This window comes from Pseudophryne corroboree, chromosome 6, assembly GCF_028390025.1.
Source record: "Pseudophryne corroboree isolate aPseCor3 chromosome 6, aPseCor3.hap2, whole genome shotgun sequence".
Classification (NCBI taxonomy): Eukaryota; Metazoa; Chordata; class Amphibia; order Anura; family Myobatrachidae; genus Pseudophryne; species Pseudophryne corroboree.
In genome coordinates, this window is record NC_086449.1 from 809,184,004 (window position 1) to 809,198,912 (window position 14,909).

The 14,909-nt window shown below is 42.7% G+C and overlaps 2 protein-coding genes across 4 annotated transcripts in view; one reads left to right on the top strand and one right to left on the bottom strand.

Annotated features, from left to right (window-relative positions):
- Nucleotides 1–7,217, top strand: part of LOC134933648 (solute carrier family 23 member 1-like) — a 90,655-nt gene extending 83,438 nt beyond the window's left edge. Inside the window, exons 6-12 of the mRNA XM_063929017.1 lie at nt 286–409; nt 2,551–2,707; nt 3,899–4,152; nt 4,982–5,146; nt 5,739–5,847; nt 6,219–6,314; nt 6,534–7,217. Of these exons, the coding sequence (XP_063785087.1) occupies nt 286–409; nt 2,551–2,707; nt 3,899–4,152; nt 4,982–5,146; nt 5,739–5,847; nt 6,219–6,314; nt 6,534–6,760 (1,132 nt within the window). The 3' untranslated portion in view covers nt 6,761–7,217. The remainder of the gene's footprint in view (nt 1–285; nt 410–2,550; nt 2,708–3,898; nt 4,153–4,981; nt 5,147–5,738; nt 5,848–6,218; nt 6,315–6,533) is intronic.
- Nucleotides 7,218–8,475: 1,258 nt separating this feature from the next.
- STRA8 (stimulated by retinoic acid 8) overlaps nt 8,476–14,909 on the bottom strand; it is a 65,801-nt gene continuing 59,367 nt past the window's right edge. For all 3 annotated transcript variants that reach the window (XM_063929020.1, XM_063929018.1, XM_063929019.1), the window contains 4 exons: nt 14,373–14,652; nt 13,533–13,609; nt 11,752–11,857; nt 8,476–10,816 (listed from right to left, as the gene is read on the bottom strand). In XM_063929020.1, coding sequence (XP_063785090.1) covers nt 10,739–10,816; nt 11,752–11,857; nt 13,533–13,609; nt 14,373–14,652 — 541 coding nt within the window. In that variant the 3' untranslated portion in view covers nt 8,476–10,738. The remainder of the gene's footprint in view (nt 10,817–11,751; nt 11,858–13,532; nt 13,610–14,372; nt 14,653–14,909) is intronic.

Genomic DNA, 14,909 nt, shown 5'->3' on the forward strand with positions numbered 1-14,909 from the left:
ATAATACAAGTGAGACAAACAAAAAAAAATTGCCCATCTTATTTTTAGTTTGTGACTTTGAGGATTTCCCGTTATTACTTGTTACTTCTTGTTGGGTTTTCAGCTCTTGAAACATGTATAGATGGGCCAAGTAGTTATCTGCCGCCAAATGCCATGTTTCTACGTAAGAAGAGGAGGGTGGATGAGATGTTAACTTCACTTTTGCTACTTGTGTTGTATCACTGCAGCATATAAGGGTTGCGCTTGCCAAAAAATCTAATATTTCTCTGTATTTATGTCTTCCAGGACTACTTTCTTCATAGTTTTGTTCTCTCAGTATCTAAGAAATGTACCATTGCCAATTCCCTATTACTCGAAAAGTATGAGGAAGTGGCAGTGTTCCAAGTCCTACATCTTCCAGATCTTCCCAGTAAGTCCACCTAAGTAACCGTTTTATATACACGGGGGCCATATAGAACAATGTGGCAGATGTATTAAGCCTGGAGAAGTGATAAAGCAGTGATAAGTGGAAGGTGATAACGCACCAGCCAATCAGCTCCAGTATGTAAATTGACAGAAGATGATTGGCTGGTGCGTTATCACCTTTCACTTATCACTGCTTGATCACTTCTCCAGGCAAAATACATCTGCCCCAATCTTTGAACATACCCTTAAAATGAATCTGGAGAGTGAATGGCTCGCTCTAGTGTTCTGAAAACAACTGACCTGGCCCTTGTTGAATCCAGAGGTAAATCTGTGGACAGGGCTCCTGGAGTCGGCAATCTCTAGGGAAAGTTAGCATTACAGGCTTGTGAATTCGACTTGTACTGTAGCATTTGGAGCACTCCGGAACCATCACTATCCAGGTCATTTGTGTGATCTGCGAACACCTGGGGCAAAATTTACTAATCGGCGGCTTTGATGGCGTTTACAAAACAACCGTTGATGTCCATCAAAGGCCAAAATGCCGGCCGTTTTGGTCAAGAGCGCTGGAAAAAATGCCGCAATATAGCTGTAAAACCTCTGCATATGTCTGGCCAATCAGACAGTAAGGAATAATAACATTTATACGGGGAGATGTATCAAATCTTTGAGAGAGATAAAGTGAAGAAGCCCATCACAATTCTAGTGTCAGATGTATTAAGCCTTAGAGAGTGATATAGTGGAGAGAGATAAAGTACCAACCAAGCAGCTCTTAACTGCCATCAAACACAGCCTGTAACATGGCGGTTAGGAGCTGATTGGCTGGCAGTTTATCTCTCTCCACTTTACCCCTCTTCCTGGCATTTTATACACTGTGCTAGATAAATGACAGTTACTGTACATCTGATTGGTTGCTACGGGTAACGAACGTCTCCCCTTTATCTCTTTTGAAGGCTTCATACATCTCCACAATAAGAGCAGTCATTCTGGCCCAAAGTTATCAAGCCTTGGAGAGTTATAAATAGAACGGTGATAAAGTACCAGACAATTAGCTCCTAACTGCCATGTTACATGCTGTTTGAAAAATGACAGTTATGAGCTGATTGGTTAATACTTTATCACCGTGCAATTCAACACTCTCCAAGGCTTGATAAATCTGGGCCATATGTAGTGAACAAGGAGTAGATAACATTAATAATTCTATTATGGAGATAATATTATTTTATTAGTATATTAGGGGGCCCAGCGTCTTGTTTGTTTATAAATAGAGCAATATTACGTATAAATTATATTAAAAGGGTCAATATTGATTAATTAGGGGGAATAAAAGTGATGAGTTGACATTGATTTATATTATGGCTATGTAAATGGCGCATTTACCGTGATGTGTATAGTGGCTTCTTTATAACTGGTGGTTTCACAGCGGTTTTGCTTCATTAATTCCGGGATTTTCAAAACAGTCGGGGATAAAACGTCCAAAACCGCTAGTTAGTAGGTTTAGTCCATCGGCCCACCGGGTTCCCGGTTATTGTGGTCTGACAACACTACAACTCTAAGTTCTCATTCCACATAGAATCAACGACCTCAGGTGAGCTTGTATTGCAAACGACGGGCCACACGTTTCCACTCAATCCACAGGGATCCGGTTGCCACATACATGACACGTGTGCCCCTACAGCAGCCATGGTTATGAGGAATTAATCGTCTGGAGCCTTGTAGTAGAAACTGTGATCGCCCATCTATGAAACAAGCGCCCACAGGAGCGATATGCAGTGACTTCACTGCTGAGGAAGCTACACGCAGCCCTGATAAGAGGCCGTCAGTCTGAATGCTGCCCATCTCCTCTAATAACTAGCTTCATGTGAAAAGTTGCCCATTTGTGGCCCAGGGCCCAAACCGCCATATGTGGGACTTTTCCACATATTGGGTGGGATGCATCAACGGTCATTTTGCAGTGAAACCTCCAAAAATGGCAAAATGCAAAGGACAGCACTCTTTGGTAGATGCTTAAATCTTCATACATATGACGTTAATAAACGCCAATATTCCTGTGATCATTGGCGAGATGCATCTCATTCAAAATGCAATTCTTCATGCATCCCGGCTACAAAAACCATTAACAACTCTTCTTGCACCATTTTTACCTAGGTACTTCTTGGTATTTCCATCTCTTGGCTGATTTGCTACGCTCTGACGGCAACCAACGTCTTTCCATCCAGGCCTGAGAGCTACGGGTATTTTGCTCGTACTGACGTTAAAGGAAACGTTTTGTCTGAAGCTCCGTGGTTTCGCTTCCCCTATCCAGGTATCGGAGATTCCAATTTTTCTTCACAGGTTTTGACACAGCATAAATATTCAATCATTTAAAAAGGAATGAACATTAAGCTTGATTTAATATCACGGATATCTTTACTACCTGGCCTATTAGGAGGATTGGTTGTAAACCATTCACCCAATTTATAGAAATAGGACTTATAAATCATTATAGTATTGCCTACTGGCTAATAGAATGCAGGAGCACTTGCACTTTTAGGTGCAATATAAAAAAACAAAAAAAAAAACACCTAGAAGTGCAACTGTTTACAACCAATCTCCTAGCAGGCCAGGTAGTAAGGATATCTGTGCCTTATCGTGGATAGTTGAATCAAAATTACTGAGGCTCAATTTAAGTCTCATATACTCAAGCAGGGAAATCATTAAAACCTGGACAGGGTGTGTTGGGAACTTGAGGACTGGCGTTAGGAAAACAATTAATTAACGGGATACTAGTGGAAAAAAAGACTGCTATTAAACAATATACAGATGGATTACTAATTAGAAATATTCACTCGATATGTGCTGTATGTATGTGAGTGAAGCTGGCAAAGTGCAATATCTGTTTTGTCAACCAGTAATGGACCTTCCTCTAATTTGGTCTGCTCACCTACTGACTAGCTGTAAAGTTTGTCCTTCAGCGCGTGGCCAAAATGGTCACGTATGGTTGTTGGCCAATCTAGACATCCAACCTGATCTCCTCTTGTTGCCACATGTTTTGCTTTCTGTACTGCCAGTGGATAATTTGAGTTGGAGGGGTTCAGACTATCTCCGAATGTTGCTCAGTTTTGGGACAGGCCCAGTGGAGGTGTTCTTCCACAGACATGTCCAATGTACCTTTTTACTGTAGAGACACCTGAAGACCTGTAGAGGAAGCTATTGTCTTCCTGTTGACTCCTGGCATACACCAATAGGGAATCGTCATGATGTGTTGGCCTGAAGACCTCAACACACCTGAGATCTGAGGCCTCCAAAAGAGTCACCTGCAGTTTAAAGCTCAAAATACCAAAAGTTAGAAGTCCCATTTGATTGACTAACTGCAGTTTATTAAATGATGTAACTGTCAGCAATTGAAGTACCCTCATTTGAACATTCTAAAGGTGATATCGTTTTACTTTACTGTTGAAAGCTAGATTATAACACATTATGTACAATGTTCTCATGCATTTTATTTATATCTTAGGCCAGTGGGGAATACCTACCGTCAGTCTGGAGGGGGTATTCGGGATTTTGGCTGGAGTAATTTCATCCATGGTTGAGTCAGTGGGCGATTACCACGCGTGTGCACGCCTTTCAGGGGCTCCGCCCCCTCCTAGACATGCCATAAACAGAGGAATTGGAATAGAAGGGATTGGGTGCTTGTTGGCGGGAGCCTGGGGCACCGGAAATGGAACCACCTCCTACAGTGAGAATGTCGGTGCCCTTGGAATCACCAGGGTGAGTGTTCCGGGGGAGGGAGGGGGGGTCCCGTCTTGGAGATCGCCTGTTTATATTTCATGTGTTTTATTTACATTTTTTTAAGCCTACTTGAATATAGATTAATTTTATTAGAGTTTAAATTTCTAAATTAGGCGCCTTAGTTAATTGGCCACACAAGAATTACTTTGATGGGACAGTTTGTGGTTGTAGACATTACTGCACATTTATTGCATCTACACACCAAGCGGACCAACTTCAAAGTAAATGTAATTGGGACCAATAGGAGGTTTGTCATGCATCTTTGTGCATGCTAGTCTACTTTATGTGGCAATAAAAAATTAGTTGTATGGCCCATTTATTAATGAGCTTTTTGAGAGGACAGCAGCTCCTGTGCCATAATATGGTGACTCCCCTTTAAGCGCAATAGGTTGTATCCTCACAATAATACAGGATAACCATTCAGACATACATTAAAAAGATGAAAAAGCATACATAGGGGGAATTCACTAATTAATCCCCGGGTGGGGGGTGGGGGTAATTCAATTGATGGCGAAAGCCAGCATTATCTGGGATTTAATTTCATTTGCACGGAGGCAGGAGAAACAAAATCCGTGATAAGTGCTGTTTTTTCGCAACTGCAATCACGAGCTGATTGGTCGCTAATTTATCTCTCTCCAAGCTCCGATACATCTCACCCCATTTTTTTTTTATTTTTTTTATTAATCAGAATAAAAACTTTCCCTAGCATATAGACAGGTATATCATATAGGGCCCGTGTAATATGGCTCGCAGTACCTTGGTCCTAAGTGCACCAGTTATGTCAATCTGTTCTGATTTTGTCTATTAGGTTGGGAGTCGGATGGTGATAATTGTCGGAGGGATATTGATGCTTATTATGGGCATGTTTAGCAAAATTGGTGCTGTGTTTGCAACAATACCGACCCCAGTCATTGGCGGAATGTTCCTGGTAATGTTTGGAGTAATAGCGGCTGTTGGGATGTCTAATTTGCAGGTGAGTAGAAAGATACACACCAGAAAAATGTTATATGGTTACTCAAAAGAAATAGGATGTGATGTAGAATTATGTGAACCTGGGTACACACTTTTAAGATACATTGTGCAATATATTGTTCCGACTCTGATCATAACGATATATCGTACACATCAGATAGTGTGTACCCCCGATCCGCTGTTCATTGAATTGTCTATTGTATGTGCTGCATGGCCGGAGCAGTGTTATCTTCAGCTGCCCTACAGCAGGTGCAAAAGATACTCGCAATAGGTGAATATGCGTGTTCTGCAGGTGGACCTGAGCCACCCCTGCGTAAACACGACCTTACTGGACCCTGATTTAGCTTAATCCACCTGCCCTCCCCCATTCCACCTCTCCAGGAGCAGGCGAGCGTAAGTGTCAGAATTGCGCCAGTCTGCAGACGCAGACCTTCTGTTAATAAATGATGCAATCAACCAGTTGTAAATAGGATATATTTTCCTTAAAAACAATCAAGTGCTGCCTTTTTGGTAGACTGAAGACTTTGAGGCCTGAGTTTTCTTAATTTTGTTAATTGGTAATCTGCATATGTTTTTTTAATTATTTTCTGAAGTATGCGGACATGAATTCCTCGAGAAACATATTCATAGTTGGATTCTCCATATTTTGCGGACTTACCATTCCGAACTGGGTGACCAATAATACGTCCCTTCTACAGACAGGTAAAAGCGAATGCATGGTGTCAGTACCGTATGTATAACAAGCTTGCAATCACCCTACTTGTGCAGATGTCCTGAAGTCTACCACAGATGGGAGGCTGGGCAGCAGAGTAGGACCTCCTCGGGGAAGAAAGCAGAAAAGAAATAGAGGGGGTGACCAGTTGCCATTTGAGCCACAGGGGTTAAAATAGGGCCTTGCCCATCTGCGGTCTTCATTTGAAGCCTACTGAGACAGCTCTAATTAGACTTTGTAACAGCTGCAGTGCTGACTTAGAACTCTTAGAAAGGACATAGATGGGGGGAGATCCTTGGAGCTTCTAGAAGTGCTTTAGATAAGACTGTGAATGTAACCTGTGGTCAACATCTCTTCCCAGGCATCGTTGAGTTGGACCAAGTGATCCTGGTACTGTTAACCACTGGAATGTTCGTAGGCGGGTTCCTAGGATTTTTCTTGGATAACACGATACCAGGTATACTTTCCTTTATATCTTTCAAGTTATCTTCCTACCTCCTGTCTTCTTCTCCTCTAAACCACTGAATATTTTCGTTCGTTCCCCATTTTCCACCCTTTTTGTTTTTTAATTTTGTGCTAGAAAATGACCATAAATTATTTTAGTAGTTGTATTGGGTGTGGTGTGGAGTCTCAAGCATCATCTTCATGGTCAAACGGTCTTCTTACGCCTTGTCAGGTACAAAGGAAGAGCGTGGAATTGCTGCGTGGAAAGAGATTAACGTAGAGGATGAAGATGACTGCTCTGATGTTGGGGATGTCTATGATCTTCCGTTTGGCTTCGGCACCAAGTGCTGCACCTTCTCCTGGCTCCGATATGTTCCGTTCTGCCCGAAACCCAAGGAGCTGCCATTTGTTACTCATAAGAACCATGAACTTAATGGCTACACGGAAACCAAGCACTGAGTGTAAATCCAGTGCGGCACATTCGGGAATATTCCTTGTTAATGCAGCTTTCTCAAGGTGGTACTGATGTCTACCAAGCACTAGGTTACCCGATAACGAAAAACCTCTGTATGTCTGAGTATTTTAATATTACATAAACCCCATCCCTGGTCAGAATCTGTGTGCAGATCTATTTATGGGTATTTTAAAAGGAAACTGATAATGAACTCCGATCTGGAACGCCCCATGAGTTGATGGTCACTTTTTCGAGAGGGATTCCTAACCTGTATAGTAAATTATTGTGAAATGAAAGGGATGATCCATCTCATCAGTATAAACCTTGGACCATGAGAACACTCCGATCAATCGCTCCTCGCCGCCTCAAGGCGATGAGTGCCATTATCTCCCTATGATATTGTCTTCAAAACAAGGCGTTTGTGGATCATCCGACCGGGAAATAAACCCTGAGCCAAATCTACTCTTTGTGGTCTTTTTCTCTGCTTTCATAGAGGGTGACTCTACATGACGTCCATTCAGAAAAGGGGATATGACTTTGTAATCCATCTGATATACTAAACCGAAATAGGAGAATGCATTATATAAGTTATGCATGCTGCACTAAATCCAGAGTATTTTGGGGTACATTTTAAATCTCTCTATAGTGTCTATATACATTTTGGCAAAAATATTGGGAAGAAACACCTATAACTCCCATCTGCAAATCCAAACACCCAACTGCCATCTGTACAACACATATACTTACATGTTTCACATTTTAACGCGTTTCACTGCTTTTATCAAATTGACATGAAAAATTACCTGTTTTTGTTGGACTATTTAAACACCTCCAGTTACATTATTATTCATTGGGAGGGGTGTACCGAAGGTGCTAAACGACGTCCTGACATTTTTACATGGAATTAAAGACTTTTCTAGTTATCACTAGGACTGGGGGTTCAAACTAAATGCTACGATTTCTCTCATTGAAACCTGGGTTAAGTTACCATGGATGTCTAATTGCATGGCAAAAAGTCACAGCTGCTGGTTCTATCCGCGGTAAAAAGTCGAGCAACTTTGTTCACGGGTAGTTGAATCTGCCTCTATGGGGTCTATTCAATTGAAGTCGGAACTGCCGTCTAGTCGGAAAGACTTCAGTTTCCGACTTTTTTGGGTCGAATCATGATATGATCTATTCAAAGAGGCTGCCGTTTTTCTGACTTGTCGGCAATTCCGACTTGTCGAAAAACATGTGGATCCGCGTATCCACGTGTTTTATCGGATTTGCGACCAAATCCGACAGGTTTTAGTCCCGTGTCCGACAATGTCAATCCGACTTTTAAAAAAGTCGGACTGACATTGTCGAAAACAGGCAAAACCAGTCTGATTTGCCCGCAAATTGAATACTGCATTGTCGGATCCTCTCCGTCGGAGTGGATCCAACATACATTGAATAGACCCCTATGGGGGAGATTCAAACGTTTGAAAAGTCAGTTGGGTGTCTGTTTTTTCCTAACTGACTTTTCAAACATTTGAATCTCCCCCTATATGTCAATATAATATTCAGAACGCAGAGATAAATAAGGAGATTTATTCCTTATGAACAATCGCCCCAGATCACCAAATCTTCTGTTTTTAGGATCTGACCAATTTTACCAAATGCTGTTACAACATATCTGTTAAATACCAAACCAAATCTTAATGGTGATTTGTATATGAAAAACAACAAGACGTGTACGTTTTAAAATGGTATTATATTTATTTAATCTTTAACACAGGGAAGCAAATAACTGGATCCTGCATTTGAAGATCAGAATGTGAATTTGATAGGATGATAAAGGGGAGATTTGTCAAACCTCCTCAAGAGAACAAGTGTAGTTGTTGCTCATAGCAAACAGATTGTAGGGGGTATATTTCCTAAAATGAGGGTTTATAGACGTGGAAATGTTGCTTGTAGCAACCAATCAGATTCTAGCTATTATCTTCTAAATGGTGCTAAATGATCAGTAGAATTTGATTGGTTGCTACAAGCAACATTTCCACTTCACCTGCACTTTAGTAAATATACCCCTAGCTATCATTTTATAGACTGCGCACGATAAGTGATAGCTAGAAGTGGATTAGTTGCTATGGCAACGCCTCACTTTTTCTTTTAAGAATGTTTGATAACTCTCCTCCTTGGGGTGGAATCAGCAGAGCCCAAATTTACTAAAGATTCCTCCGAATTTGGCCAGATTTAGAACACAGAGAGAACAATGGTTTTTGGGCATTCTCAACAATGTAGATACATTTAGGGGTCTATTTACTAAGCCTAGGAGAAAGAGAGAGTGGACGGAGATAAAGTACCAACCAACCAGCCCCTGTTATTTTTCAAACACAGCCTGTGACATGACAGTAAGGATCTGATTGGCTGTTACTTTCTCTCCATTCACTTTATCTCCGTCCAAAGCTTAGTAAATAGGCTCTGCATTGCAAATTATCTGCCCCCACTCCATACAAAAAAAACAAAGAAGGGAATGTGAGACACTTATAAACGATGTTTAACACTGTTTTAGTTAATTTAACCATCTATAATCATATAAATAATACATTATAAAAACATATGTACATTTATTTATAAATACGGTTCCTTGCCTGACAACCCAACACAAGAGGGTATAAAACTGTAAACTATATGGCATAACAGATAAATATAAATAGAAAAGGATTACAACCAACACAAAACGAGCTGCTGCCTTTTTAACGTTAAATATTTAAATATGCATCAGTCCACTTTAAGAGACCTCCGAGGAAAGAACATTTTAGACGCAAATTTCCGAGCAGCTGAATACGTTTAGGCTGTTGTGGAAAATATCAAGTCCACTTGCAGCCGGGATCCAGATGGTGGATAGACAGTACATAGATAGGGCCACACCAGATGGTTGACAGGTTCTAAAGGTCGACAGATAAATGGTCGACACATATGGTTGACACAAATAAAAGGTTGACACACGGTTTTTCTCGATTGCTAAGGGATAGGGTTAGGCACTTTGGTAAGGGTTAGGTGGCTAGAGGGGACAGTTATGGAGGGTTAGAGTTAGGCTGCGGAAGGGGACGGTTAGGCACCAGGGGGAGGATTATGCACCAGGCAGGGGTGTAACAGAGGAGGAAGCCCGTGTGCAGCCTCCTCCGTCTGGGTCCATCACATGTAGCCAGCAGCACAATAGTCTGTGCACAGGGGGGCAAATATTGTACTGCTCATGTGTAATTTCCAGGGAAATGGAGCGGTGGCCATTTTCCTGAAGATCTCCTTACTGTGAATGTGGAAAATGGCCACAGCACCATTGTCGCAGTGATTTGACGAGAGGTGCTTCTGCCGACGAGGGATTCCGGAGAGGTGAGTATTGAAAAAAATGGGCGAACCCATGATAGATACACCACTGTCACCAGGGGGAGGATTAGGGTTAGGCACTAAGTGCGGGGTAAGGGATAAAATAAATGGGGGGGGGGGGAAAAAAAACCACACACATGTGTCGACCATTTCTGTGTTGACCTTTTGTCATTGGCGAACTTTTGATCCTGTTGACCTATTGGCTATGTACTGTCTATCCTTCAATCCACACCCAAGGCAGCCATACTGTGGGCTTACAAATTTATCACGAGAACGCAGCCTAACATTTAATTTGGAACTGGCGACACAAAATGGCTGCCAGTACATTAAGAAATCAGCCATTCTGCAGGTTGAATTAATAAATAAATAAATAAATAGCAACCAACCTGTCAATTCAATACGGACAGCAAGGGCCTCGGTGATATCGCTGGTTCCTGCTAAATTAATAGGTGGCATTTTTCTGATTAATAGTTGAGCCTACAAAGTGCATCCACTTAGGGTTCAGCCAGCAGCTCATTGGAGGATGCTTGGGGTTTGTTTTTGTTTTTTATTGAAACCTGAAAGCTACTCTATTTCGATCACCCGCGCTTTCCTTTACTAGAGTGGCCACTGCTGCTTTTCTTCCAAAATTCTCACAGATCGTCTTCATCTTCAAAAGTTTCTGTACACCTCAGAAGCACGGTCTCATAGTCGCATTGCAGGACAGAGGCCTGAGGGTGGAGGGGAATTGCATTAAATGTTTTTTCTTCTTAATCCACGTAAGAGTACATATATGATCAAATTACCACCCGTTCAGTCCCTGATTGGCCACTGACACCAGTCTATAGGCCTACAAGCTGCTGTACTGCACTGTTACCACTGGAGGCAGCACAATGATGGCTCTTATTATTAGGTAGCAATGCAGAGGCAGCCTTTTTTGAGGAACCAGCACTCAGGTCATCCTTGAGTTTTTTGATGATCAAACTTGGGGAGAAATGCAGGGGGAAAAAGGACAAAGAGAAGAAGTTGCCAATAGCAACCAAAAAGCTTGTACCTAACCTTTTATAGAACGTACTTGATAAATGCTGCCTCAAAGCTGGTTGGTTGCTATTGGCAACTTCTCCATTTTCAATTAAACTAAATCTTCCTGTTTGCTACGCCAAAGATAACGGCATAAGAATCTAGGGGCAGATGTACTTACCCGTGAAGAAAGATAAAAGTACCAACCAATAAGCTCATAACTGTCACTTTTCAAACCCAGCCTGTAACACAGCAGTTAGGAGCTGATTGACTGGTACTTTATCTCTCTCCAAGGCTAAGTACATCTCCCGGATTTATGTTTCATGGATTATTACCCACTAGCACTAAGAAAACTACTGTTGTATTTGCAACGCGTTTCACATACGGGACCTCATGCAATTGTGCCTGCCAATTTCAGGAGCTGGCACAAATCTGCCGATTTAAACCCGTAGATTTATAGTTGGCAATAATTTAAAAGGAAAACAACTTGGTTTTGCTATTTAAATGATCGCTGCTCTAAATCTATGGGCTATATTGCCAGAATCATGCCAGTACTTGCAACTTCCAGGCTGTTACATGTAGGCCATGTTGTGTTACCGGTGCTTACATTCCATCATTATGGTGAACAAGTTAATGGAGTTTTTACCTGGGTGTAGGATGAGAGTCTGGTCCTCAGAAAGCCAGTGATCTGCTGGTAGAGGTGGGAATATCCTTCTAGACTCTCCAATGGGGAACTGCCATGCGGAGGACTTCTGCAAATCACAAAGATACTGTACAGACTCTCTAGACATTACTAAGCCTGGCCTTGCCCTGCAAGGATCCCAAACATTTTGCATTGAATCACCCTGTGGGAATCCCATCAACTGTGGGGTAACTATTTGTACCCTGAAAACTTTTTTTTGTCTTTTTTCAAACAGTTTTACTAAATGTTAGAACTATGGGGGTAATTCAGACTGCATCGCTCCAACGGCAGCGATCGCAGTCTGAATTACTTTGTGGGGTGCGCACGGGGGGGGGGGGGGGGGGGCATGGGGCAGGGCCTGACATGCGGGGCGGACTAGCCCTGTGCTGGGTAAATGATCGTAGATGTGCTACATTTAGCACATCTACAATCAACTCTGAATTACCCCCTATGCCAGGTTGAATGGGGCGTAAGGAATAGAGATTGGTACAGCTAGAACAAGTGATATAATGCAGTCTTGTCATATGATGGAATAAGAGATCTTGACTCGAGAGGAAAAAAATATTGCACGTTAAATAATTGGTTTTGAATCTGTGGGTGCGCAGCATCCACTTAATTTGTCCAGTGGGGACTTCTCAACTCCCACCATATGTCCTAGTCTGGTCGCCTCTCTCGTGCTACCCATTTTGGCAGTTCTTCTCTGGCGTCCCCCCACTCGGCTGCTCATTTTTCTCCTCTAGCTGTGGCCTGTAGAGTAGGTGGGCACGAACAGCATCATCCCTGATTTAAAGGGGCAGTCAGCTGATTGCTGAGGTCACAGGGGCACGAAAATTCAGAATGGCTGCGCATAGAGGTGGTCATTCCGAGTTGTTCGCTCGCAAGCTGCTTTTAGCAGCTTTGCACACGCTAAGCCGCCGCCTACTGGGAGTGAATCTTAGCTTATCAAAATTGCGAACGAAAGATTCGTAATATTGCGAAAAGACTTCTCTGTGCAGTTTCTGAGTAGCTCGAGACTTACTCTTCCAGTGCGATCAGTTCAGTGCTTGTCGTTCCTGGTTTGACGTCACAAACACACCCAGCGTTCGCCCAGACACTCCTCCGTTTCTCCAGCCACTCCCGCGTTTTTCCCAGAAACGGTAGCGTTTTTCCAAACACTCCCATAAAACGGCCAGTTTCCGCCCAGAAACACCCACTTCCTGTCAATCACACTCCGATCTCCAGAACGAAGAAAAAACCTCGTAATGCCGTGAGTAAAATACCAATCTTCATAGCAAATTTACTTGGCGCAGTCGCAGTGCGAACATTGCGCATGCGCAATTAGCGGAAAATCGCTGCGATGCGAAGAAAATTACTGAGCGAACAACTCGGAATGAGAGCCAGAAACTCTATTCTGGCTACAGCAAGATGCCAGAATATTGGCCATATTGACCAATCTGAGTATATAGCATAAGAGTATGTCTAGATGGGCCAGGTGGAAGGGAGAGCGTCTGCGTCGGGTACAGTAAGTCAGGGTAAAGTACAGACTTGACAACGCCATTATTGCCCAGCAGAAATAAATTCAGACGTCGCAATTTTCGAGGACAGAAGCCCTTTTAAGGATTTTTCCAACCTTTCTGCTTTATACTTAGTTGTAGTCTAATAATTTAGACCTGTGCAGGACACAACTAATCTACAACAACACTCACTCCTACTGGAACGCGCATAAATGATCATAAGCGAAACGCGTCCAGCATGTGGATTGCTACCTTGGGCTATGCATCATCTGATCGGTGTTTTGAGCCAGAAAATCGGAGACCACGTCAAACGCATCGTCATAGAGAACCTTGATGGAATTAAAAACAAAAAGATTAAATAAACCTTTAAATTCATCCATCTCATTACCGTTTATCTGGACAGTAGTATAAACATTCTAAAACCTTTACAGAACATTGCATTAAAAGCCGGATAGGATGCATTATTCTGTATGTAATATTTTAGTTTAATATTGAATAAATAAAATTGTCCATAATTATTTTATTGAACACAATAAAACAATACTTAGAAAAGATTGATTTTTTCTTAAAACATATGTTTCCAGTGTGAAACAAGTACACATAGGGGGTCATTCCGAGTTGATCGTAGTTATGCCAAATTTAGCACAGCTACGATCAGGCACTCGCCCCGCATGTCAGTGCCGCCCCCCCCCCCCCCCCCCCCCCGCAGAAGTGCAAAAGCATCGCACAGCGGTGATGCTTTTGCATTTGAGGAGTAACTCCCGGCCAGCGCAAATCTTGCGGCTGGCAGGGAGAACCTCTTCGCTGTCCGGGTTACAGCGGCTGCGTGTGACGTCATGCAGCCACGCGGCCTGTCTCCCTCCCTCCCCCACGACGGTCCAGCCACGCCTGTAATTAAGTATCCGCAGCCACAACTACTTGGATACATAAACCGGCCGCTAATGAAGATTATGCCACTTAGGAAAATGTGATTTCTGTGATATTAAGACAAAATTCCTGGAAGCCGCATTAATACCCATCTTCCCGCCTCCCCCTGTGTGACACATGAGGATTTACCATTGTCTGTACTATTATACCGTCACCATCACTTACTTCTTCAGGAGTGGAAGACAGAAATGAGCTTGTAGCCTCCTGGCTCTCTGCTCCACTGTCTCTTATGGTGCAGCCTGTACCTGAGGGGTAAGTTAGGGAGCAGGGAGTGCTACTGGCTTGTGGGATTCCATACTGGTAAATGTTGGCCTTTCCCTCCTGTGAAAGGTCTTGCCAAAGACTGAAAATGGCCTTGGACACCACAGGGTGTGTGACCTGCTCTGGGGACACCACGCTGTTCTCTACTAACACATCTACTGTCTGCGTGTAGAAGTGCAGGTACCTGCGTGGGAGACAAGAGGTGCAGGACACTCAGTACTAAATAAATACAAGCAATAGGCCAATACAGAGGATTCATGGTGAGTGGCACTTTCTTGTTGCATATAACAGAGATTATTATTAGGGGTTCAGAATGATTTACCGACGGACACAGTACAGACGGTCATAATTTCGACAGCCATTGGCCTACAGTCAAAATACCGACATTCATTAGGACAACATGTTCAAAATGCCGACATAATCAGAATGCCAACATTTGAA